Consider the following 26,881-nt stretch of genomic DNA (forward strand, 5'->3'; position numbering starts at 1 on the left):
AACTATCTCAAGATATTTAGAGAAGTATAGACAATTGAGTTGTATACCAGACTGAAAGACAACTCAAGAATTAATTCTATCCAGTGCCTTGAAGCAAAGAACTCTTGGTATCTACTCACCAAAGAGAAGTCCCAGTGGGGGCCAGGTGTTAAAAATGTGAAGGAGCTACCTCTTCGAAGGGAGTATCTGTTAATAGAAAATTCAAACAACAAATAAATTGAGAGAAACTTAAGTAGAATTGGAGCCCTGGTGGTGCAGTGGTTAAGAGCTTGGCTGCTAACCAAAAGGGTGGCAGTTCAAATCCACCAGCCACTCCTTGGAAACCCTATGGGGCAGTTCTACTCTGTCCTATAGGGTTGCTATGAGTCAGAATCGACATGATGGCAACTTTTTTTTTGGCTTTAAGTAGAATAAAGCACTAGACAGATGAAAACGATATTTTTTCATAGTTTCAAAACTGTTCAAAGTGGAGTAGGCTTATTAGTCATTCAGTTTTAGAAATAAGAGGGACACTATGCAGAAAAAGAAAGAAAGAAAAGGAAAACTTCAGGGTACTGGTCATTTTCAGAATCTTTAAAGTAAATGAGCCTATATAAAATTAGTGAACAAATTAAGAGTATTTTAAAAGAATTCACCAAACCAGAATTTATCTTAGGAACATACACATGGCTCAATAACATGAAATCTATTAATACGTTGCATCGATAGGTTAAATTAGAAACGGTAAACTTCTCTGTAGATGCAAAAAACATTTTTTATAAAATTCAACATTCCTAATATTTTGAACCCCATGCATCTGTCAGTTTGTTGTACTATGGGGGCTTGTCTGTTGCTGTGAGGCTGGGAGCTATGCCGCTGGTATTTAAACACCAACAGGGTCACCCATGACGGATGGGTTTCAGCTGAGCTTCCAGACTAAGACAGACAAGGAAGAAGGACCCGGCGGTCTACTTCTGAAAAGAATTAGCCAGTGAAAACCTTATAAACAGCAGCGGACCATTATCTGATACAGTGCCAGAAGATGAGCCCCTCAGATTGGAAGGCAGTCAAAAGATGACTGGGGAAGAGCTGCTTCCTCGAAGTAGAGTTGATCTTAAGGACATGGATGGAGTCAAGCTTTTGGAACCTACACTTGCTGATGTGGCACGACTCAAAATGAGAAGGAACAGCTGCAAATATCCATTAATAACTGGAACATGGAATGCAAGAAGTATGAATCTAGGAACATTGGAAATCATCAAAAATGAAGCGGAACGCATAAACATTCATATCCTAGGCATTAGTGAGCTGAAATGGACTAGTATTGGTCATTTTGAATTGGACAATCACATGGTCTACTGTGCTGGGAATTACAACTTGCAGAGGAATGGCGTTGCATTTATCATCAAAAGGAACACTTCAGGATCTATCCTGAGGTACAACACTGTCAGTGGGAGGATAATATCCATACGCCTACAAAGAAGGCCAGTTGATAGGACTATTATTCAAATTTACGCACCAACCGCTAAGGCCAAAGATGAAGAAATTGAAGATTTTTATCAGCTGCTGCAGTCTGAAATTGATCGAATATGCAATCAGGATGCATTGATAATTACTGGTGATTGGAATACAAAAGTTGGAAACAAGAAGGATTGGTAGTTGGAAAATATGGCCTTGACAGAAATGATGCCGGAGAACAAATGATAGAATTTTGCAAGACCAATGACTTCTTCATTGCAAATACCTTCTTTCACCAACATAAATGGCAACTATACACATGGACCTCACCAGACAGAATACACAGGGATCAAATTGACTACATCTGTGGAAAGAGACGATGGAAAAGCTCAATATCATCAGTCAGAACGAGGCCAGGGGCTGACAGTGGAACAGACCATCAAGTGCTCATATGCAAGTTCAAGTTGAAACTGCAGAAAATTAGAACAAGTCCACGAGAGCCAAAGTATGATGACCTTTAGTATATCCCACCTGAATTTGGAGACCATCTCAAGAATAGATTTGATGCATTGAACACTAATGAGCTGTGCAAGGACATCATACATGAAGAAAGCAAGAAGTCATTAAAAAGGCAGGAAAAAAAAGAAAAGACCAAAATGGATGTCAGAAGAGACTCTGAAACTTGCTCTTGAATGTTGAGTAGCTAAAGCAAGAGGAAAAAAATTATGAAGTGAAAGAGGTGAAAAGAAGTTTTCAAAGGGCAGCTGGAGAATACAAAGTAAAGTATTATGATGACATGTGCAAAGACCTGGAGACAGAAAATCAAAAGGGAAGAACACACTCAGCATTTCTCAAGCTGGAAGAACTGAAGAAAAAATTCAAGCCTCGAGTTACAATCCTGAAGGATTCTACAGGGAAAATATTAAACGACACAGGGAGCATCAAAAGAAGATGGAAGGAATATACAGAGTCATTATACCAAAAAGAATTGGTCAATGTTCAACCATTTCAGGAGGTAACATATGATCAGGAACTGAGGGTACTGAAGGAAGAAGTCCAAGTCGCACTGAAGGCATTGGTGAAAAATAAGGCTCTAGGAATTGACGGAATACAATTGAGATGTCTCAACAAAGAGATGCAGCGCTGGAAGTACTCACTCGTCTATGCCAAGAAATTTGGAAGACAATTACCTGGCCAACTGACTGGAAGAGATCCGTATTTATGCCTATTGTCAAGAAAGGTGATCCAACTGGATGTGGAAATTATCGAACAATATCATTAATATCACAGGCAATATTTTGCTGAAGATCATTCAAAAGTGGCTGCAGCAGTATATCGACAGGGAACTGCCAGAAATTCAATATGGATTTAGAAGAGGACGTGGAACCAGGGATATCATTGCTGATGTCATATGGATCCTGGCTGAAAGCAGAGAATACCAGAAGGATGTTTACCTGTGTTTTATTGACTATGCTAAGGCATTCGACTGTGTGGATCATAACAAATTATGGATAACATTGAAGAGAATAGGAATTCTGGAACACTTAATTGTGCCTAAGGAACCTGAACATGGACCAAGAGGCAGTCGTTCGAACAGAACGAGGGGATATTGCATGGATTAAAGTCAGGAAAGGTGTGTGTCAGGCTTGTATCCTTTCACCATACCTATTCAGTCTGTACGCTGAGCAAATAATCCCAGAAGCTGAACTACATGAAGAAGAAGGCAACAGGATTGCAGGAAGATTCATTAACAACTTCATTATGCAGATGACACAACCTTGCTTGCTGAAAGTGAAGAGAACTTGAAGCACTTACTGATGAAGATCAAAGGCCACAGCTTTCAGTATGGATAACACCTCAACATAAAGTAAACAAAAATCCTCAGAACTGGACCAGTAAACAACATCGTAATAAACGGAGAAAAGATTGACGTTGCTAAGGATTTCATTTTACTTGGATCCACAACCAACACCCCAGTAGTACTCAAGAAATCAAAAGACACATTGCATTGGGTATATCTGCTGCAAAAGACCTCTTTAAAGTGTTAAAAAGCAAAGATGTCACCTTGAGGACCAAGGTGCGCCTGACTCAAGCTATGGTGTTTTCCATTGCCTTATATGCATGTGAAAGCTGGACAATGAATAAAGAAGACTGAAGAAGAACTGACGCCTTTGAACGGTGGTGTTGGCAAAGAATATTGGATATATCATGGGCTGTCAAAAGAACAAACAAATCTGTCTTGGAAGAAGTACAACCAGAATGTTCCTTAGATGCAATCATGGCGAGACAACGTCTCACATACTTTGGACATGTTATCAGGAGGGATCAGTCTCTGGAGAAGGACATCATGCTTAATAATGCAAATGGTCCATGAAAAAGAGGAAGACCCTCAATGAGATGGATTGACACAGTGGCTGCAAAAATGGGCTTAAGCATAACAATTGCGAGTATGGTGCAGGGCCAAGCAGTGTTTTATTCCGTTGTGCACGGGGTCGCTATAAGTTGGAGCCAACTCGACGGCACCTAACAAAAACAATAATATTTTGAAAAACAATAAATGGATATCCTTAAGAAACAGAATCTAAATGTACTTTATTTATTTGTATTTTATGTTGTAAATCCTTTCCATGTACTGATTTTTTAAAATTATGATTTAGTAAACAAAGAAACAAACAAAAAAAAGTGGTTCGCTGGTGGTGCAAATGGTTAAAAACTTGACTACTAGCCTAAAAGTTCAATCCCACCCAGAGGTGCCTCAGAAGACGGCCTGGTGATCTATTTCCAAGAGGTCACACAGCCTTGAAAACTCTGTGGAGCAGTTCTACTCTAATACACATGGGGTCACCATGAGTTGGAATCAGCTTGAAGGCAACCAACAACATTTGTAAAATATGCAGAAAATCACAAAACATGCTAGGGCAGGAGATAAAGACAGTTTACAAACTATACTTAGTGTTAATCACTTCAGATGTAAACAAATTCGAATAAGCTGAGAGCTTTTTTCTCTTATAATCTTTGCTCACTATAAGTTATCAAAACACCAGAGATGACTTATTCCTGTAAAAATTGACAAGCTTAAATCAAATACACAGGCTTCTGTAGTTTTCTAAGCTAAATATGGAGCAGAAGTTTGTTTATATTTTGAGAAGGAACACAAAGGATAATGGCTAGAAGGAGAAAGGGAGACAAGGAAGGCTTCCCAGAAGAATACTTTAGTAATACTAAAGCTGAATCTAAAGGAGAAATAGTGTGTAAAGCACACAAGAACAAGTAAGGCTCTTTGGGCAAAGGGAATAGCACATGTTACGGTGGCGTGAAATGAGTCATATTCAGGAAACTGCAAGTAGTTCCTTATGCTTGAATGTCAAGAGTAATAGAGAAGGGCTAGGTCATGATAAAAAGCTTTATATACAACACTTAAAAGAATTTGAACTTGATCTTGAATATGCATGGCAGCTGTTGAATTTTAAGGAATGTGAGGATGAACTGGAAGAAGGTAGGACTAGAGAGAAAGGCCAGTTATGAGACAGCTCCAAAATTGCTGACAATAAGGGGATATGGCAATAGGAGCAAGGTTTGAGAGGAGGAGCAGATTAGGTTCAATGACAGATTTCTCCTTTTCCTCCCTATGCCTGTACAGTAACTACCAGGATTTCTAGTGTAGGGAAATATGATGCCACTAACAGAAATTAGAAATAGAGGTGGAAAAAATCTTAAGGTTTTTAAAACAAACATTTCCTAAATAATTATTTTGGGAAACGTTAAAACACTGTAAGACTCTTATTATTTATGGAACTCAATCCTTTTTTTTTTTTTTTTGAGGGCCTCTCTAGGGGAGCAAAACAACTTAAACCCAAAATCAAACCAAACTCACTGCAGTGGAATGGATTCTGACTCATTGCGACCCTACAGGACAGAGCAGAACTGCCCCATAGGGTTTCCAAGGCTATAAATCTTTACGGAAGCAGACTGCCACATCTTTCTCCTGAAAACAACTTAAAGAACAGATTATTCTTTCTTGCCACTGCAGGAAGTGGCAAGTTTTGATGAAACATTGGAATACGATGTTTAAACAAAAAAGTCATCAGAAATAAGTTATAATTCATGTGGCGCCTGGGGTCCTAAATGCCAACAAGCGGCCATCTAAGATACATCAATTGGTCTCAACCCATTTGGAGCAAAGGCAAAGGAAGAACACCAAGGCCACACGACAACTAAGAACCCAAGAGACAGAAAGGGCCACATGAACCAGAGACCTACATCATCCTGAGACCAGAAGAACTAGTTGGTGCCCGGCCACAATCCATGTCTGCCCTGCTAGGGAGCACAACAGACAACTCCTGAGGGAGCAGGAGGCCAATGGGATACAGACCCCAAATTCTCATAAAAAGACCATACCTAATGATATGAATGCGACTAGAGGAATCCCAGAGACAATGCTCCCCAGACCCTCTGATGGCACAGGACAGGAACCATCCCCGAAGACAACTCATCAGGCATGAAAAGGACTGGTCAGTGCGGGGGAGAGAGATGCTGATGAAGAGTGAGCCAATTAAATTAGGTGGACACTGGAGAGTGTGTTGGCAACTCTTGACTGGAGCGGGGATGGGAAGATAGAGAGAGAGGGAAGATGGCAAAATTGGCATGAAACGAGAGACTGAAAGGACTGACTCAATAGGGGGAGAGCAAGTGGGAGAAGGGAGTATGATGTATGTAAACCTACATGTGACAGACTGATTGGAATGGTAAATGTTCACTTGAAGCTTAATAAAAATTAATTAAAAAAAAAAAGAAAAGTTATAATTCATATCACTAAACAACGCACAGATATATTATGAACAAATGCTAAAAGATTATGGAGAAGGCCTTCACGCCATATGAGTCCTTAGATCACAACCACTGCTCTATTCAGGTGCTACCTTATACTAACTACAGGGTTAAAAGGAACCATCAGTGGAGACTGGGTTGAGAAGCAGCAATTATAATTTCTCAGAAGATTATTTTTAATGTCATAAAAACACTCATTATAAAATAGTAATTATACCCACCCAAACCCATTGCCTTTGAGTTGATTCTGACTCATAGCAACCCTATAAGACAGGGTAGAACTGCCCCCATAGAGTTTCCAAGGAGTGCCTGATGAATGTGAACTGCTGACCTTTTGGTTAGCAGCTGTAGCTCTTAACCACTACGCCACCAGGGTTTCCGGTACAGTGATTATAGTGGTACTTAAAATACTCAATAAACAATTCCTTTTAAGTATAAAATAAGTATTAAGGAGAATCACAAAATCAAAGTTATTCATTTCATTATTTCCTAGAAATGAGCATACTGATCTCAGAATGAATTTGATGTCTGAAAGCTAGAAAGAAAAATTGCCCTTAGGGATCTTAAACAGGCTAACAAACTGGAAAACTATTTCCAGTTGGATGGCAAGATTCTTTCCTGCACTAGCTATAATCAGCTTTACAGTAATGCTATTTTTTCCTATTTCAACAAGTACTTGTTTATTTTAAATATTCATGGAAAAAAGGAATCAATCAAAATAAATTATGCTTAGAAGGCACATGAGATAGTGCCAACTTTAAAAAATCTTAGAAAGGCATACACGTTTTTTCATAGTGGCTAGACTAAAAATTTAAGAGCTATTTTTAAATCTTTGTGGGAAAAAATTTTCGATCTCACAAAATGATAGGATTACAAATGGCCTCTACAGAAGATACACAGTACAATCCATTCAAAGTGGGGTTTAAAGGCTGAAATGTGGAGCAACAAGTGGCCTTTTGAGAATTTTTCAGGTCTTCAAGAATTTTTGTCCAACCTCCCTTTTTCCTATATCCAAATAATTGTAACATTTAAAGCATAAAATAAATGAATACATTAAGGAACTAGCTTGGTATATTAAGTTGTGTTTCTTATTTAATCTCACTGTGATTTTTTTTCTAAGCCTCTCTCTTAGGCTGGGTTCTCTAGAGAAGCAAAACCAGTGAAGCACATATACACAGACAGACAGATAGATTGACAGATATAGATTTATCTGGAGGAAATGGCTCACACAGTTGTAGAGGCTGGCGAGTCCCAAGTCTGTGGGTCAGGTGTCACGCTGGAGGCTTCTGACTCGTGTAGCTTCAGGGGTTGACAAACCCAAGATAGGTACGGAAGATGACAGGCTGCTGGCTCACAGGCTACAGAGGCCTACAGATCCCAAGATTGGCAGGCAATAAGGCAAGCCGTTGGTTCAACAGGTCAGATGGTGACAAGCCATATGCAGGATCCAGAGCAAGAAAAAGCCATCGAGGTTTGCCAGAATGTCCATATATATTGGATGCAGGCCACACCCCTGAGGAAACTCCCCTTACAACTGATTGGCTAATCATATCAGATCACATCATAGAGGTGATTATATTATATTACAAAAAGGACGATAACTAACATCATTACATAACTGCCAAACCACTGAGAATCATGGCCCAGCCAAGTTTACACACAACCTTACACACAGCCTCTAACATACTTCCTTTGCTATCATTTTGCGTGTTTTCAGTGTAAATTATTTTTACATTAAACTAGTTTCAGTCTAAACAACACATGATTAGTATGGTAAAGTGGCTATTCAAAATGAGAAACATTTTATTGATTCAGCCTTCTATTTTCAGAGTTTCTGATTTATGTCAGTGCCCTCCTGCAATGTGGTAGATAAGAGCTGAATTGAAATTATAAATGGTAGAAAGATAGCTTAATGAACATTTTCATAAAATGTACCAAACAACATTACAAATAACAGGAAAAATTATACATTCTTAAAAAAGAGAATTAAAATGATCACAGGTAGAATGGGGTGAAGATTAACAGCAATAAAAAAATAAAGGATAATAATCAGCTACCATTTACTGAGTGCCTACTATAGCACTGTATGTATACTGGCATCCTGAAAACAACATAAATTAGACTGTCGTTGTTAGATGCTGTCAAGCCCTTTCCGGCTCATAGTGCCTCACGTTCAACAGGACAAAACAATGTCTGGTCCAGCGCCATTCTCACTACTGTTGCTATGTTTGAGCCCATTGTTGTAGCCGCTGTTGTCAATCCACCTTGTTGAGGGTCTTCCTCTTTTTCGCTGGCCCTCTACTTTACCAAGCACGATGTCCTTCTCCAGGGACCAGTCCCTCCTGATAACATGTTCAAAGTACGCGAGATAAAGTCTCACATCCTCGATTCTAAGGAGCATTCTGGCTGTACTTCTGAGACAAATTTGTTCGTTCTTCTGGCAGTCCATGGTATATTAAATAATCTTCTCTCACACCATAATTCAAAGGCATCAATTCTTGTTCAGTCTTTCTAATTCATTGTGCAGCTTTCCCATGCATATGAGGGGGTTGAAAATACCATGGCTTGGGTCAGACACACCTTAATTCTCAAGATGACATCTTTCTTTTTAACACTCTAGAGGTCTTTTGCACGGATTTGCACAATGCAATACATTGTTTGATTTCTTGACTGCTGCTTACATGGGTAATTATGGATCCAAGTAAAATGAAATCCTTGATAACTTCAAACTTTTCTCCATTTATCATGATGTTGCTTTACTGATCCAGTTGTGAGGATCTTTGTGTTCTTTAGGCTAAGGCGTAGTCCATAGCGAAGGCTATAGTCTTTGATCTTCATCAGTAAGAGGTTCATATCCTCTTCACTTTCATCAAGCAAGATTATGTCATCTGCATATCGCAAGTTGTTTATCTTCCTTGAATCCCAATGTTGTATTCTTCTTCATATAGTCCAGCTTCTCAGATTATCTGTTCAGCATACAGACTGAATAAGCATGGTGAAAAGATAAAACCCTAACGTACACCTTTCCTGATTTTAAGTCACGCTGAAATTCCTCATTCTGTTCTAACAACTGCCTCTCAGTGTATGTACAGGTTCTGCATGTGCACAATGAAGTGTTCTGGAATTCACATTCTTCACAATGTGATTCATAATTTATTATGATCCACACAATAGAATGCCTTTGAATAGTCAATAAAACACAGGTAAACATCTTTCTGGTATTCTCTGCTTTTAGCCAAGATCCATCGGGCATCAGCAATGATATCCCTCGTTCCATGTCCCCTTCTAAATCCGGCTTGAATTTCTGGCAATTCCCTGTCGATGTAGTGCTGCAACCTTTTTTGAGTTATCTTCAGAATAATTTTACTTGCATGTGATATTAATGATATTGTTTGATAATTTCCACATACTGCTGGATCACCTTTCTTTGGAATGGGTACAAATATGGATTGCTTCCAGTCACTTGGCCTGATAGCTGCCTTCCAAATTTTTTGGCATAGATGTGTTAGCGCTTCTAGTCTTGCATCCATTTGTTAAAACATTTCAATTGATAGTCCATCAATTCCTGGAGCCTTGTTTTTTGCCAATGCCTTCAGTGCAGCTTGGACTTCTTCCTTCAATATCATCTACTCTTAATCATATGCTACCTCCTAAAATGGTTGAACACTGACCAATTCTTTTTGGTACAGTGACTTCGTGTATTCCTTCCATCTTCTTTTGATGCTTCCAGTGTTCGATTTTTTGCCCATAAAAAAAAAAAAAAAAACTGTTGCCGTCCAGGCTTGAATTTTTCCTTCAGTTCTTTTGGCTTGGGAAATGCTGAGTGTGTTCTTCTCTTTTGGTTTTCTAACTCGAGGTCTTTACACATTTCATTATAATACTTTTTTTTTTTCTTGAGCTGCCCTTTGAAATCTTCTGTTCAGCTCTTATATAACCATATCATTTTCTTTAGCTACTCTACATTCAAAAGCAAGTTTCAGAGTCTCTTTTGACATCCATTTTGGTCTTTTCTTTCTTTCCTGTCTTTTTAATGATCTTTGGCTTTTTTCTTGTACAATATCTTTGATGGCATCTCACAACTCATCTGTTCTTCGGTCATTAGTGTTCAATGCATCAAATCTATTCTTGAGATGGTTTCTACAATCAGGTGAGATATACTCAAGGTTGTACTTTGACTCTTATGGACTTGTTTTAATTTTCTTCATCTTCAACTTGAACTTGCATATGAGCAATTGATGGTCTGTTCTGCAGTCAGCGTCTGGCCTTATTCTGACTGGGCTCCTCCATCATCTCTTTCCACAGATGTAGTCGATTTGATTTGATTTTTGCATATTTTTATCTGGAGAGGTCCACAGTTATAGTCACTGTTTATATTATTGAAAAAAGATATTTCCAACAAATAGGTCATTGGTCTTAGAAAATTCTATCATGTGATCTCCAGCGTCATTTCTATTACCAAGGCCATATTTTTCAACTACTGACCTTTCTTGTTTCCAACTTTCACATTCCAATCACCAGTAATCATCAATGCATCTTAATTGCATGCTTGATCCATTTCAGACTGCAGAAGTTGGTAAACATCTTCAATTTCTTCATCTTTGGCATTAGTGGTTGGTGCATAAATTTGAATAATTAACTGGCCTTACTTGTAGTCATATGGACAGTACCCTATTACTGACAGTGTTTTACTTCAGAATAGATCTTGAAATGTCCTTTTTGACAATGAATGCGATGCCATTCCTCTTCAATTTGACATTCCCGGCATAGTAGACCATAGGATAGTCTGATTTAAAATGGCCAATACCATTCCATTTTAAGTAGCTCACGTCTAGGATATCAATCAAGCATTCCATTTTATTTTTGACATCTTCCAACTTGCCTAGATTCATACTTCGTACATTCCTTGTTCCAATTATTAATGGATGTTTGCAGCTGTTTCTTCTATATTGAGTCATGCCACATCAGCAAATGAAGGTCTTGAAAGCTTTACCCCATCCATGTCATTAAAGCCTACTTTACTTTGAGGAGGCAGCTTTTCCCCAGTCATATGTTGAGTGCCTTCCAACCTGAGGGTTTCATCTCCCAGCACTATATCAGACAATTTCAGCTGTTATTCGTAAGGTTTTCACCGGCCAATTTTTTCAGAACTAGGTCACCAGGTCCTTCTTCCCAGTCTGTCTTAGTCTGGAAACTCTGATGAAACCTGTCCAGTATGGGTGACTCTGCTGGCATTTGACATACAATAGCTCCCAGCATCACAGTAACATGTAAGCCAGTGCAGTACGACAGACTGACAGATCAGTGGTGGTGTATCTTCAATTAAAATGAAAAACCATAGAAATAAAATGATGTCAACTGCCTTATCACAAAGTAGAAAATTAAGCATTTATAATGAAAAATAAATGGAATGAGTTACCAAACTAATTTTTTAAAAAGCAAGTGGAATAGAAAGATTACTGATAGGATTATAGCAGAGTAGGTCAATGATACTAGCAGTAAGCCTTGAAGCATAAGGACACCTGAAATATGACAAAGTATAATACAGAATAGTAAGGGATGACTCCATATCTGTTAAGAACTACTTTCTATATAAAAGCAACAATGCAGGAGCACTGCAATGTGGCTCCTGGGCTAAGGAAGCTGCTTCCACACACCAAGAGCGCAGCTCAAATAAATGCCTCAGCCAAATTACAAACTACTACATACAACTACAGACATCTGAAAAAAAAAAAAAAGTTAACCTGTAAATACCAAGGATACCAAGAATGTAGACAGAACATATAACCTATACTCTAAAAAAAAAACAAAAAACCTCTATAGTTAACATGTTTTGATATTTAGGATGCTGAACTATTCAATTTCTTTGGAAATAAGGCAAGACAGTAATAAAAATTATTACAGAAACAATTCATTGACTTGGGTCAAATGTGTGTTGTAGTAGACATCTGCTACTATTCTGACGGCTCAGCATCTTTGCTTTTTAAGGAATTATCTCTTCTGCCACTTCATAAAGATTCTAGAAGTCCTGATGATCATGTGGACCTATATTCTCTACCACAGTAGGGTTTTCCTACCTGTATCTGACATCAACTAACACCTCTTGTCTAGAACACAATAGAGCATCTAGAAAACCACACACACACACACACACACACACACACACACACACACACCAGGTATCAAAATGTCATGCACTAATACTCAAGCCATCATTTGATACCTCTGTATTATACAATTCTCATATGCTTGGATAATCAGGTTGCCTTGCCCACAGAAGCAAATTCAGCAAAGTAAGACAAGGAATGATGACAGCAGCAAATAATAGGGAAGAGAAAAAAAAAAAAAAAATCTAAGAGCATACATAATTAAAAATCTGGTAGTCTTTAGAAAACATTTTATCGTTGCTGTGTGCCGTCTAGCTGATTCCAACTCATGGTATTCCTACAGGACAGAGTAGAACCGCCCCATAGGGTTTCCACAGCTATAATCTTTACAAGAGCAGATCACCAAGTCTTTTCTTGCGTGGAGTGGCTTGTGTGTTTGGACCACTGACCTTTCAGTTTGTCTCTGCTGCTGGCAGATTGGGCACTCAGCAGTGGCTGTAGCCAAGGTAGCCTTGATGAGGGAAATCCATGTTGCTGAGCCCATGCATAACCTCTATCTCTGCAACCATGGCCACTTTGTTCATAAGTCCAATGGGCAATGATGGCAGTGGCTGGGGAAAGAGTGGTTTCCTCAGAACATGTCATCCTATCCACTTGATTGTTAAAATTCTCCTCTGCTGAGGTCACTCTTTGATGAACATTCACATGAGACACAAATTATCTTCACTTCCTTGGACCATTCAGAGAGGTCTATCCACATACCTCTTCCCCATACCTCCTTGTTTCCAATTTTCCAATCGTGTTCCTTCCAAGTCCCTTACCATCCAGCCAAATCACTGGCCACAGCCCATGAATCAGTACACAATCGCACATCTGGCTATTTCTCTTTCCAAGCAACGTTAATAACCAGGTGCACTGCTCCAAGTTCTGCCCATTGGGAGGATTTCCCTTCACCACTGTCCTTCGGTGAGGTCTCAGAAAAGGGCTGTAGTGCTGCCACTGTCTACCTTTGAGTGGTACCTGCATATTGCACAGACCCATCTGTAAATCAGGCACAAGTTTTCTCTTCCTCAGTCAACTGATCATAAGGAACTCCCCATGAGGACAAAGGTGCAGACTGGGAGATGGAAGGTAATGTGACAGGATTGAGATTATGGGCATTTGGGCCACTTCCTCACGCAACTTACTGGTGCCTTCAGGTCCTGCTCAGGCCTGATCTCATATATACCACTTCTACTTAACGATGGGGTGCTGCTGTGCATGTCCAACTTTATAACTTTATAGGTCAGACAACACCCAATTCATGATGGGCAGCTCAGTCAGCATGGTGACTTGGTGTTCTATGGTTAAGCATTCAGTCTTTACTAGGCCCAGTAACAAACCCAAAGCTGTTTCTGAAAAGGAGAGTAGTTATCTACAGAGGATGGCAGGGCTTTGCCTCAAAATTCTAAAGGTCTGTGCTGTGATTCACCAACAGGGGCCTGCCAAAGACTCCAGACAGCATCTCTATCTGCCACTGACACTTCAAGCACCACTGGATCATATGGCCCAAGTAGCCTGAATCTGTTGCAGAGCCTTCTCTTGGTCTGTGCCCTGTGCGCCGCTAAAAACTAGGAGCTTTTCAAGTCGCTTGATAAATAGGCCATAGCACACACTCAAATGAGGAATGTGCTGCCTCTAAAATCCAAACAGGCCCACCAGACGTTATGTCTCCTTTTTTAGTTGTGGGAGGGGCTGGATGCAATAACTTATCCTTCACTTTAGAAGGACTATCTTGACATGCCCTACACCACTGGACCTCTAGAAATTTCACTGAGGTGGAAGGCACCTAAATTTTTGTTGGATTAACTTCCTACCCTCTAGAATACAAATGGAAACCCTGGTGGCATAGTGGTTAAATGCTCTGGCTGCTAACCAAAAGGCTGGCAGTTCGAATCCACCAGGTACTCCTTGGAAACCCTACAGGGCAGTTCTACTCTGTCCTAAAGTGTTGCTATGAGTCAGAATCGACTCGATGGCAACGGGTTTGGTTTGGTTTTTAGCATGCAAATGTTTTACCAAAAAGCCCAGCATCATTGACACTTCTTCCTTACTAGGTCCAATCAGCATAATGTCATCAAGGTAATGGACCAGTGTGATGTCTTGTGGAAGGGAAAGGTGATCAAGGTCCCTGCAGACTAAATTATGACATAGGACTGGAGAGTTGATAAAGCCCTGTGGTGGGACGCTGAAGGTGCATTGCTGGCCTTGTCAGCTGAAGGCAAACTGCTTCTGGTGGTCCTTTGAAACAGGTATGAGAAAAAGGCATTAGCCAGATCAATATTTGCACACCAGGTACCAGGAGATGTATTAATTTGCTCAAGTAATGGAGCCATATCTGGAATAGCAGTTACAATTGGAGTCACCACCTAGTTAAGTTTTTGATAATCCACTGTCATTCTCCAAGATCTATCTGTTTTTTTTCATGGGCCAAACAGGTAAGTTGAATGAGGATGTGATGGGAATCATCACCCCTGCATCCCTCAAGTCCTTGATGGTGGCAGTAATCTCTCCAATCCCTCCAGGAATGCAGAATTGCCTTTGGTTTACTATTTTCCTGGATAGGGACAGTTGTAATGGCTTCCACTTGGCTTTTCCAACCCTAATAGCCCTTAACCCATTCCCAGTACCAAATGTCTTAGGCTGGGTTCTCTAGAGAAGGAAAACCAGTAAAGTGTATACATATATAGAGAGAGAAGTTTATATCAAGGAAACAGCTCGTGAGGTTGTAGAGTCTGGAACATTCCAAGTCCATGGGTCAAAGCTGGAGGCTTCTCCTGATTCTCATAGCCACAGGGTCTGGTGAACCCAAGATCAGCAGGTCAGACAGCAGGGCTGTTGCTCACAGACTGGAAAGACTGATGAATCCCAAGATCAGCAGGCAAGACAGCAGGTAAGCTGCTAGCTTACTTCCCAAGAATCAGAGGTCAGATGAATGGGAGCCAGCTATAGGATCCTGAGCAAGCAAAAGCCCACAAGCCTTGCTAGAAAGTCCACCTATGTCAGACGCAGGCCACACCCCCAAGGAAATTCCCTTTCAACAGGTTGGCTGCTTGCAGCAAATCCCATCATGGAGATGATCACATTGTATCAGATCTCATCATGGAGGTGATCACATCATTATACAAATTTTAAACTACATCCTAACTGCCAGACCACTGAGAATCATGGCCCAGCCAAGTTGACACGCAACCTTAACGATCACATATCATTATGTATATGTAACAATACTTGGGTATATGTAAACTACACTTCCATAAAATTGTTTAAAATTTTGTTAAAAAAAATCTAGTAGTGTGCAGTCATGTGATGTGACAGCAAATAGACTTACAAGCTTAGTATGTGGCATACTTCTTTTATTTATTTGATGTCACATGCTCTTTAAAAAAATTTTTTTTTATTGTGTTTTAGTTGAAAGTTTACGTAGCAATTTAGTTTCCCATTCAACAAATTGTACACAAAGTGTTCTATGACATTGGTTGCAATTTCCACACTGTCAACATTTTCCCCATTTTCACCCTGGGATCCCTGTGTCCTTTTGTCTGGCTTTCCTATCCCTTACTACCTTCTCATCTTTACTTTTGGGCAAATGTTGCCCTTTTGGTCTTGTATAATTGTTTGTTCTATGAAACATGTTCTTTTCAAGTATTATTGTTTATTTTATTGACCTATCTATTGCTTAGCTGGAAGGTGGTTTCCGGGAATGGCTGCAGTTCCAAGTCAGAGAGGTGTCTTAGGACCATAGTCTCGGGGGTTCCTTCAGTCTCTAGCCGGCCAGTAAGTCTGATCGTTTTTCTATATTTGATTTTTTGTTCTGCATTTTAATCCTGCTCTGTCTGGTTCCCTCTATTGTGATTCTAGTCAGAGCAGTTGGTAATGGTATCTGGGCACGATCTAATTCTTCTGGTCTCGAGGTTGTGTAGCCTGTGGTGCATGTAGTCTGTTAGCCCTTTGTACTAACTGCTCCCTTGAGTCTTTGGTTTTCTTCACTCTCCTTTACTCTGCACAGGAAGAGACCACTAGCTGTATATCAGATGGCTGCTTGCAAGCTTTTAAGACCCCTGACACTACTCTGCAAAGTAGGATGTAGAACATTTTTTTTCTACACTATGTTATGCCAGTTGACATAGATGTCCCCTGAGTCTATGGTCCCTAGCCTTCAAGCCTAGTATCTTTGTCCTGGGAGGTGTTTGGTTGTGCATAAGAAGTATCCATGATTGTGCCCCTTATCTATATTAGTATACATGCAACATCTACAAATATGTAGAGATATTCACAACCTACCCTATATCTGCAGGTGGGAGTTATTCCTTTATTCTTTTATTTTTACCACACTACTAATATAAAGGAAACCCTGGTGGTGTAGTGGTTAAGTGCTACAGCTGCTAACCAAGAGGTTGGCAGTCTGAATGCCCCAGACGCTCCTTGGAAACTCGATGGGGCAGTTCTACTCTGTCCTGTAGGGTCACTATGAGTTGGAATTGATTCAATGGCAGTGGGTTTAGTTTTTTTTTGTTTACTAATATAAATGGAGTCCTGGTGGAACAGTGGTTAAGAGCTTGGCTGCTAACCAAAAGGCTGGCAGTTCGAATCCACCAGCCACTGCCTTGAAACCCAATGGAGCAGTTCTACTCTGTCCTATAGAGTCACTATGAGTCAGAATCAACTCGATGGCAACAGGTTTGGTTTTACTAACGTAAATAAGGATGATGATGACTCTGAGTTATCAAGAATTTGCTCAATTATGTGTGTTATATGCTGTAATTTAGTTTAAAAATGCGCTTTTAAAAAATATCCCACCCAAAAAGTTAAATTTCCTTGAAGGCAACAAGAACCCTCACTTTTAAACCTGAATATCCACTTTACAAATTCATCGATTTTACTGGGAAAACAAAATTCAAAGAGTAAGCCCTATCACTACTGGTAGATAGTATTATTTTCTACCAAAAGATAGAATTACTTCAAATCTGCTAGAAGGAAAATCTTATAAAATCTTTAAAAGGATCAACGTGTGTTTATATTCCTGTTATACAGTGATGTGCAATGTTCAATGGATACCCCTAAGACCTAAAGAACAGAGATAAAATTATTTAAATGTTATTTATATTCAATATTATTAGTATTTGCAAAGAAGAGCTCCTTAAATGTGTGATGTTAAGTGATAGTGATTATTTCACTGATGAATACTAATTACTAAATACATCTCTTTAGACATATTCAGTGGAGGAACCACGGCAAAACAGAACACTAAATTACGAGTTAGGACATATATTCTAGGCCAAAGCTCTACAAGTATCTGGTTGTGAGGTTTCACTGGGCTTCCCTCATATGAGGTAAGATTTATACATACTAAATAACTTGTCTAAGGTCCTCAGCTAGCAAGAGGCAGAGCCAGTATTTGAACCTAGGAAGTCTGATTGTAATGCCTAAACTTTTTAAACACTAATGTTTTATTTGGCTCTGGGCCCCAGTCTGGAAGAATGTACATTGCTAAAGGAGAGGACAGAAAATAATCAAATTAAAGCTGGGGCCAGAAAAGACTTGGTTTCAGGAAAAGTACGGCAGAAGAACACACCTTGTCCTGAGCTCTGAACCATGTGGTAGGGCCCAGGGCTGCCTCCTACTCAGAACAGAATGAAGGGTAGGTAAGTGGAGAAACCACCACCACCCATCAGTATGTTGTACTGTGGTGGCTTGCATGTTGCTATGATGCTCGAAGCTTATGTCATCCACGTTTCAAATGAACTAGGGTCACCCATGGTAGTCAGGCTTCAGCAGAGCTTCCAGACTAAGGCAGACTAGAAGGAAGGCCTGGTGATCTACTTCCAAAAATTAGCCAACAAAAACCCTATGGATCACAAGAGAATACTGTTCAATATAGTGCTGGAAGATGAGCCTCCTAGGTTAGAAGGCACTCAAAATATACAGTGGCCATAACAGTGGACTCAAGCGTATCAAAAAGCTGGAGCCAACTCAACGACAACTAACAATAACAACAATAGAACAAGACACGCTTAGGTGATCAGGTCCTAGGAATGATGTCCCAGTTGCTGGGCACCTGTCTGTTACTGCAAATGCTAGACAGTAACTTCTTTCAGGCTGGTTTCTGACTCCCCTACTCAGTGGCAACAAATGAAGGGAGAAAGGAGTTGAGTGGCCTATCATATGATAGGCAGGATATACATAAAAAGTTTATACCCTACTAGATTCAATATGTCCCTACTCTTTCTCCCCCCAATTATCTCTCCCCTACCATATCCTATAGCAGTCAGCACACATACATTATTTCAAGTAACTTTTTACCTCACTGTGAAAAAATCTCAAGAATCAATATACATTTGGCAGAGACTAATTAGGCTCATCATAATCCTTTATATAATACGGCAGGCTTAAAACATTAAGCAATCTCTTCTAGGCTGTACACATTCTAGCCATTTCTAGTCCTGAGCTCATTGTCTAGTCCAGCCCTTGTTTTTTGCTTGGATGTTCAGGATTAACAGTTAGCAGTGGGTGTGGCTGGAAATTAGCTCCAATCATATGGATCAGGTTGATTAAAGGGCTAGAGTTCTGTAAACTGAGTCGTGTTTTTAGGAGTTAATGGGGAACTTTATTTCAAATTCCAAACATATGACCTACAAACAAATGAAGTACAAACAAACTTTGGCAAATGGAGGCTGCCACTATTTTCTCTCTTCTTGATTCTCTTGTTATTACTTTCCTTATTTCCCACTGTGGCAGGCAACCTCAAAGTGCAAATCACATGTGGTGCAGGCCAAGTTAACAGGTACAGTGCTTACAAAACTCCCACATATACACACTTGGCTTTTGCACACTGTACTCCCTCATCTTCACAAAGAGCACTGGGAAACTGTGTGACTCTTATCTCTTTATTACCTGGTTCTCTAGTAATACACAGAAATCAATGCACATTCTGAGAAACAGTCTTTTTCCATTCTCTTAGTTCAAGTGATTTCAGTTTCAATAACATTTCTCATTATATAACTCTCACGCCATTTTTCTTTTTCAACAACTCTTTTACCCATCAACTCCTGCCGTTCAGAATTTCATTTGATGGGGGTGGGGAGAAACACTAATCATGGTTTGCTAGTAAGTACAGTACTTGTAATACAGTTTCAGCAAGAAAAAAGCATACCTTCTTTTTTCAAAATAAAAATACCTTTATGTGTTCTGATCATCAAAATGATACATTGTTGTTGTTGTTAGGTGCCGTCAAGTGGGTTCCAACTCATAGCGACCCTAAGCACAAAAGAACGAAACACTGCCCAGTCCTGCGCCATCCTTACAATTGTCGTTATACTTGAGCTCCTTGTTGCAGCTACTGTGTCAATCCACCTCATTGAGGGTCTTCCTCTTTTCCACTGACCCTGTACTCTGCCAAGCATGATGTCCTTCTCCAGGGACTCATCCCTCCTGACAACATGTCCAAAGTATGTAAGATGCAGTCTTGCCATCCTTGCTTCTAAGGAGCATTCTGGTTGTACTTCTTCTAAGACAGATTTGTTGGTTCTTTTGCCAGTCCATGGTATATTCAATATTCTTCGCCAACACCATAATTCAAAGGCATGAATTCTTCTTCAGTCTTTCTTATTCATTGTCCAGCTTTCATATGCATATGATGCGACTGAAAATACCATGGCTTAGGTCAGGTGCACCTTAGTCTTCAAGGTGACATCTTTGCTTTTCAACACTTCAAAGAGGTCCTTTGAGCAGATTTACCCAATGCAATGCATTGTTTGATTTCTTGACTGCTGCTTCCATGGCTGTTGATTGTGGATCCAAGGAAAATGAAATCCTTAACAACTTCAATCTTTTCTCCATTTATCATGATGTTGCTTATTGGTCCAGTTGTGAGGATTTTTGTTTTCTTTATGTTGAGGTATAATCCGTACTGAAGGCTGTGGTCTCTGGTCTTCATTAGTAAGTGCTTCCAGTCCTCTTCATTTTCAGCAAGCAAGGTTGTGTCATCTGCATAACGCAGGTTGTTAATGAGTCTTCCTCCAATCCTGATGCCCCGTTCTTCTTCATATAGTCCAGCTTCTCGGATTATTTGCTCAGCACTCAAATTGAATAGGTAAGGTGAAAATGATACATGCACATTGAAAAATAAATAAAAACATTAAAAAAGTACTGAATTGTGTACTTTAAATGGGTGAATTCTATGGCATGTAAATTATATCTTAATAAAGCTTTTTTTTTTTTTTTTTAAGACAACGCTTTCATTTTCTTGTATGGCAAGTATTTTCCCCAGTTGTTTCTGTCTTTCAAATCAGTTTATACTGAGTTTTGCCATACCAAAAGTTTTAATACTCACATAGTCACCATCAACCTTTTTCTTTATGACTTCTGGATCTGATACCATGCTTAAATAGTTGTTTCTTGGCTCACTTTTTAAAAATTTTTGCAAAGATATACATAACACAACATTTGCCATTTCAATGTTTTTCACTTGCATGATTTAGTGATATCAATTACATTAATCATGTTATGTAACCATCACCAATAATCATTGCCAAATCTTCCATTACCATAAATAGAACTCACTGCTTCATAAACAATGGCTCCCTTTTTCCCCTTCATTCCCATCCCTGCTAATGACTAATAAAACTTTGGTGTCTATACCTTTCCTTATTCTGGATATTTCATGTAAGTGAAATTGTACAGTATTTGTCCTTTTATGACTGGCTTATTTCACTCAGCATAATGTTCTCAAAGTTCATCTACATTGTAGCATGAATCAGGACTTTCTCTTTATGGCTGAGTAACATTCCATTGTATGTATGTACCACATATTGTTTATCCATTCATCTGTTGATGGACATTTAGGTTACTTCCACCTTTTGTCTATTGTGAATACTACTGTAATGAACACTGGTATACATTCTTGTCCCACATTTAATTAATACTATCCTGCCATATTTTATATATTCTTATAGATGATCATGGAAACCCCGGTGGTGTAGTGGTTAAGGGCTATGGCTGCTAACCAAAGGATCGGCAGTTCAAATCTGCCAGGTGCTCCTTGGAAACTCTATAGGGCAGTTCTCCTCTGTCCTATAGGGTCACTATGAGTAGGAATTGACTTGACAGCACTGGCTTTGGTTTTTTGGTTATAGACGATCATATGTCCTCTTTCTGGAAAATGGTATATAGATTTGTTGCTTCATTCTCTGTTTTACCTCCATGGTTCTTCTAAACTGTCATTTTCCTCATGCTGCCTATGTCACAACTTTTTTCTCAGCAGACATCATTTCTAATTTCACATAAAATTTAGAAGCCTGGCACGAAAGCCCTCAAATTTGTGCTCACAATCTCACACCCCAAGCTTATCTATAATTATACCATCCACAGCTCTTTGCCAGTCTAAATCTTCTACCTTTAATTTGGATGCCATTCTTTTCTGCCATCTTAGATTCTTGTTTAATCATTTTTCTTCTCTCCTGTTTCTTCAACCTCTCCTTCTCCTTGCTTATTCCTCCTACCATATCAAATCTATCCCTTCTTAAGAGTCTATCCTACAAACTTGTGTCCCCTTCATCTATTTTTCTTTCTTGCCTTCGTGTTGCAGTGAAACTTCTTCAAAGTATAATCCATACTCAATGTTTCCTGTTCTCCTGCCTCATTGCCAGCTATCAGATTAAAATAGTAATTTTCATCTAGGCTTCTGCAAATCGCTTCACAGTAATCTATCATTTACATATGAGGTTTTTTTTTTTTTTTGTATTTTTGGTGAGAGTTTACACAGCAACGTAGGTTCCCATTTAACAATTTCTGTACACATTGTTCAGTATCATTGGTTACACTTGAGGTTTTTAATTTGGTATCCATAGTTGATCTCCTAATCTTCTGAAACTTTATGTATATGAACACTTGTTTCCTGGAATTGCTTTTATAAGATTTACAAAGAACATCAGGACTCCAAAATGTTATTTACTTTTCCCATGGCAAACAGAATGATCTTTTAAAAATGTAAACCGGATCATGTTTTGACTTGCTTAAAGTTCTTCAGTATCTCCCCATCACCTTGAAAATAAAACCTAATTCTCTGTCATGGCATACATAGCCCCTTCATGATGAAGCTTTTACCTCTACAGAATAATCTCTCATCATTACTTCCTCCTTTTCCCTATCTCAGTCACATCCCCTACACAGCTACCTTTTAGTCACAGTGCACTAGTTATAATACCCATAACTCATCATGCTTTTTTGCTTTCAGGCCTTTTTACACGCTTCTCTCTCTACCTCAGATCACCCATTTATCCTTTACCCCTGCTCTCTGAGCTGGTCCTCCAAGACTCAAGGATTACAACAAGGAATCATTTCTTGGTCTCTCTAGTCAGGATTAAGTGTTCCTCTTATTTGCACCTAAGGCATGTTGTATATGTTGTGTATACACAGACTATTATAATTATTGGAACCCTGGTGGTGCAGTGGTTAAGAGCTCAGTTGCTAACCAAAAGGCCGGCAGTTGGAATCCACTAGTCACTCCTTAGAAACCCTATGGGGCAGTTCTACTGTCCTATAGGGTCTCTATAAGCCGGAATCGACTCGACAGCAACAGGTTTGGGGTTTATTATAATTATCAACTTACTTATTTTTCTTCCTTACTAGATGATAAATTCTTAAAGAGTAGGAACAATATTTTCTATCTCCATATGCCTAGTGTCTGGTACTCACATATTTCCAGAATAAATCATACTATATTCTCTTCTTGACTCACCGCAAACTAGTATCTATGCTAAGTAATCTACAGAAATCATCTACGATCAATACACAGTGCTCTTCTCATTACCAAATTTAAGGTCGCTATGAGTCGGAATCGACTCAGTGGCAGCAGGTTTGGTTTGGTTTTTTCATTCCTCATCTAACTTGAACTTTTCAGCCCTTATATTACCTGACCTATTAGTAATATTTAACAAAGCTTACCACCTCCTTCTTGAAATCTTTTCTTTTTTTTAATAATATTTTATTCTGTTTAAGGTGAAAGTTTACACAGCAAATTAGGTTCCCATTTAACAATTCCTACACAAATTATTCAGTGATATTAGTTTCATTTTTCACGATATGTCATGATTCTCATTCATTCTGTTCTAGTCGTACCATTTCCAGTATTCCAGTTTCCCGGCCCCCTTACCTTCTCACCTTTGCTTTAGAGTAGCTTTAGACTTGCTGGTCTCATACAGACGATTTTTAAAAAAGTGCCCATGACTCACAGGTAATACTCTTTCTTTTATGAGCCAATCTGTTATTTTGCTAAAAGGTGATCTCGAGGGATAATTGTGATTTAAGGTTTAAAGAGTATCTCAGGGTGATAGACTCATCTAGTGTCCACCTTTTCAAAACGGAGAATGTGAAATAAGTTATTTAAAAGTCAGCGACAATTTATGTATTTTTTTCTCTTTACACAGGAGGCTGGAGCCGTAAGCTGTATCAGCAAAGGATTTTGTTCTCTGCAACTTTTTTATTATTATTATTTTTTATTTTAACTCACGCTTTTAGGCTAAAAACTTGGTGCCTCGGCTCTTGTGACAATTCCTCTTAACCCACCTCCCCTCACAGGATTTTTGATAAGCTTGGATTCTTTTTTTTTTGGATTCACAGTCTGAATTTAAGAACCAGCCACAACTCCTGTCTGTAACCCGTTCTGTGGGAGGACAAAACTATTGCCATCTTTTCTAAGCTCTCTCACTCACAGGGAAGGGGGTCAGAAAGAGATTGTTGACAACTCTCTCGCATTCTCCGCGCCCCTTCCCCCACCGTGTTTGGATGGTTGAGAAGTTAGCTACTTGGGGCCTAAGGACGGACGCTTGCTAAAATCCGAGCTCCAAAATCGCTCTAGCCTGCCCTCAGACACTTACCTCTTGTCGGGATCTGCCCCCGGCTTAGGGGTGTTGGCCGAAGGCTCAGTGGCGCCTGACGTACTGAGCCCAGAGGCCCGGCGGCTTCGCCTCCGCGGCTGGGGCTGCTTCTGAGTCGCTAGCTCTGGCTCCATGGCCTAGAAGTGGAGGGCGGGGCGGTGAGGCGGTGGGCTGGATGCCCGGGAGATCGAGAGGAGCGGGCACCGTGCCCGACAACTTTTGGAAGGGAGAAAATTTCCTGTCAGGAGAATGCCACCAGCGCCGCAGTCACCTAGCGGTTTGAAAATGGCGGCTGCGCAGAGATCAGCCAATCAGAGGGGCAGTAGGGGGTTGCTAGGAGACTTGGAGTCCCGCCTCCACATTCCCATTGCGGCGAGTGGATTCTGGCTCATCGCGACCCTACAGGAGAGAGCAGAGCTGCACCATAGGGTTTCATAGGAATGGCTGGTGGATTCGAAATGCCTGTTGACCTTTTGGGTTGCAGCCTCTTAACCACTGCGCCACCAGGGCTCCGCCTCTTTAGTACGTATGCTCAAATAGAAGCAGCAAGGGAAATACTGTAGCGCTGGAGTAGGAAAAGCCCTATAGATTAGTGGATGAATTTGGGTTTAGTTCTGACTCCTTCGCTAAATCCTCAATGCAGGTTACCTATTTCACTGTTTATTAGGACCTTCATCACTGGTCAGGGCAAATTGATTGACAGCAAGCTAGGTCACTAGGCATTTCTTCTTATGGTGTTGGTGAAGAATATTGAATATACCATGGACTGCCAGAAGAACGGACAAATCTGTCCTGGAAGAAGTACAGCCAGAATGCTCATTAGAAGCAAGGATGGTGAGACTTCCTCTCACATACTTTGGACGTGTTATCAGGAGGGACCAGACCCTGGAGAAGGATATCATGTTGGTAAAGTAGAGGGTCAGCAAAAGAGAGGAAAACCCTCAACAAGATGGACTGACACAGCGGCTGCACCCATGGGCTCAAGCATATCAAGAATTGTGAGGGTGGCTGCAGGACTGAGTGGTGTTTCTTTGTGTTGTACATAGGGTTGCTACGAGTCAGAAGGACTAGCCAGTACCTAACAACAGCAGGTATTTTTTAAGGAGCCCTGGTGCCTGAATTGACTCCGATGCAATGAGTTTGTTTTTGGTTGGTAGGCATTTCTTGCAGGAGCCCTGTTGGTGCTAGCTAAGGGTCAGTGGTTCAAACCTATCAGCAGTTCCACAGGAGAGAAAAATCTGGTGATCTGCTCCGGTAAAATTACAGCCTTGGAAACTCTATGGTGTAGTTCTACTCTGTCCTACAGGGTCGCTATCATTCGGAATCAACTCTACAACAATGGGTGGTGGTGGTAGGTATTTCTTAGCACTGGAGAGAAGAGAGGTTGAAAGTAGTGATCTAAAATGAGATTTGGTTATTGGCCATATACATGCTAAATTATATATGTTAGATATGCTGTATCCCCAATTATCAAAGATAATGGAGATGTGTTCTCAGATCTGCCTCTAGGGAACAAGTGGAATCTAATTAAGTGCCTGCCTCTCTCCCAATACAGAAGAGACAGTCAGTCCTTAGCAAAATAGAATGAAAGGGCCTTTATTCTCTAATTTTAAGAAGTTAGCAAAAGACAGCACAAAATAAAGCTCCTTCTTAAATAAAAAAGACAGTTGATAAACAAATGAACACATTCTTTAATTTTAAATATTGTTCTGAATGTGTCTAAGCCTTTAAAAGTAGCCTCTTCTTTGGCACTATAATTTTACTTTTGGGAAACTCTGCTCTAAGAAATAAAACTACACACACAGAGTTTTATACAGGATGATATTAAAAGCATTGTTTATAATGTCAGAAAATTAAAGGCAACCTAAATAAAAAATGACCTTTTCAATCACTTCATATGCATGCAAAAGTTGGATAATGCAAAGGGAAGACAGAGGAAGAACTGATGCTTTTAACCTGTGGTGTTGGTGAAGAATATTGAATATACCATGGACTGCCTAAAGAACAAATCAATCTTAGAAGAAAAGCAGCCAGAAAAGTTCCTTAGGATGGCAGCACTTCAACTTAACTTACTTTGCACATTCATTAGAAAAGACTAAAAGGTAGAAAAGGACATCATGTTTGGTAACGTAGAGAGTGTCATGGATTAAATTGTGTTTCACTAAAATACGCTTCAACTTGGCTAGGCCATGATTTCTAAATCAGAGAAACCAGGAGAGACAAGGGACCTCATACCATCAAGAAAGTAGTGCCAGGAGAAGAGCAGGTCCTTTGGACCTGGGGTGTCTATGCTGAGAAGCTCCTAGTCCAGGGGAAGATTGATGAGAAGGACCTTCCTCCACAACCAACAGAGAGAGGAAGCCTTCTCCTGGAGGGATGCCCTGAATTTAGACGTCTAGCCTCCTAGGATGTGAGAACATAAATTTTGGTAAAGCTATCCACTGGTGGTATTTCTGCCATAGCAGCACTATATGACTGAGAGAGAGGGCCAAAGAAAATGAGCGAAAACCTCAATGAGATGAATTGACACAATAGCCAGAACAATGGACTCAAATATACCAACAATCTTGAAGATGGTGCAGGACTGGACAACTTTTT

The 26,881-nt window shown here is 39.9% G+C and overlaps 2 protein-coding genes across 2 annotated transcripts in view; one reads left to right on the top strand and one right to left on the bottom strand.

The window, feature by feature from the left end:
- Nucleotides 1–24,559, bottom strand: part of LOC126076223 (neuroepithelial cell-transforming gene 1 protein-like) — a 56,551-nt gene extending 31,992 nt beyond the window's left edge. The window contains exons 1-2 of the mRNA XM_049884804.1: nt 24,284–24,559; nt 120–186 (exon numbers count right to left, since the gene is read on the bottom strand). Coding sequence (XP_049740761.1) covers nt 120–186; nt 24,284–24,417 — 201 coding nt within the window. The 5' untranslated portion in view covers nt 24,418–24,559. The remainder of the gene's footprint in view (nt 1–119; nt 187–24,283) is intronic.
- Nucleotides 24,560–24,568: 9 nt separating this feature from the next.
- Nucleotides 24,569–26,881, top strand: part of TUBAL3 (tubulin alpha like 3) — a 38,166-nt gene continuing 35,853 nt past the window's right edge. The window contains exon 1 of the mRNA XM_049884805.1: nt 24,569–24,655. Within this exon, the coding sequence (XP_049740762.1) occupies nt 24,569–24,655 (87 nt within the window). The remainder of the gene's footprint in view (nt 24,656–26,881) is intronic.

Source organism: Elephas maximus, chromosome 4 (genome assembly GCF_024166365.1).
Source record: "Elephas maximus indicus isolate mEleMax1 chromosome 4, mEleMax1 primary haplotype, whole genome shotgun sequence".
NCBI lineage: Eukaryota > Metazoa > Chordata > Mammalia > Proboscidea > Elephantidae > Elephas > Elephas maximus.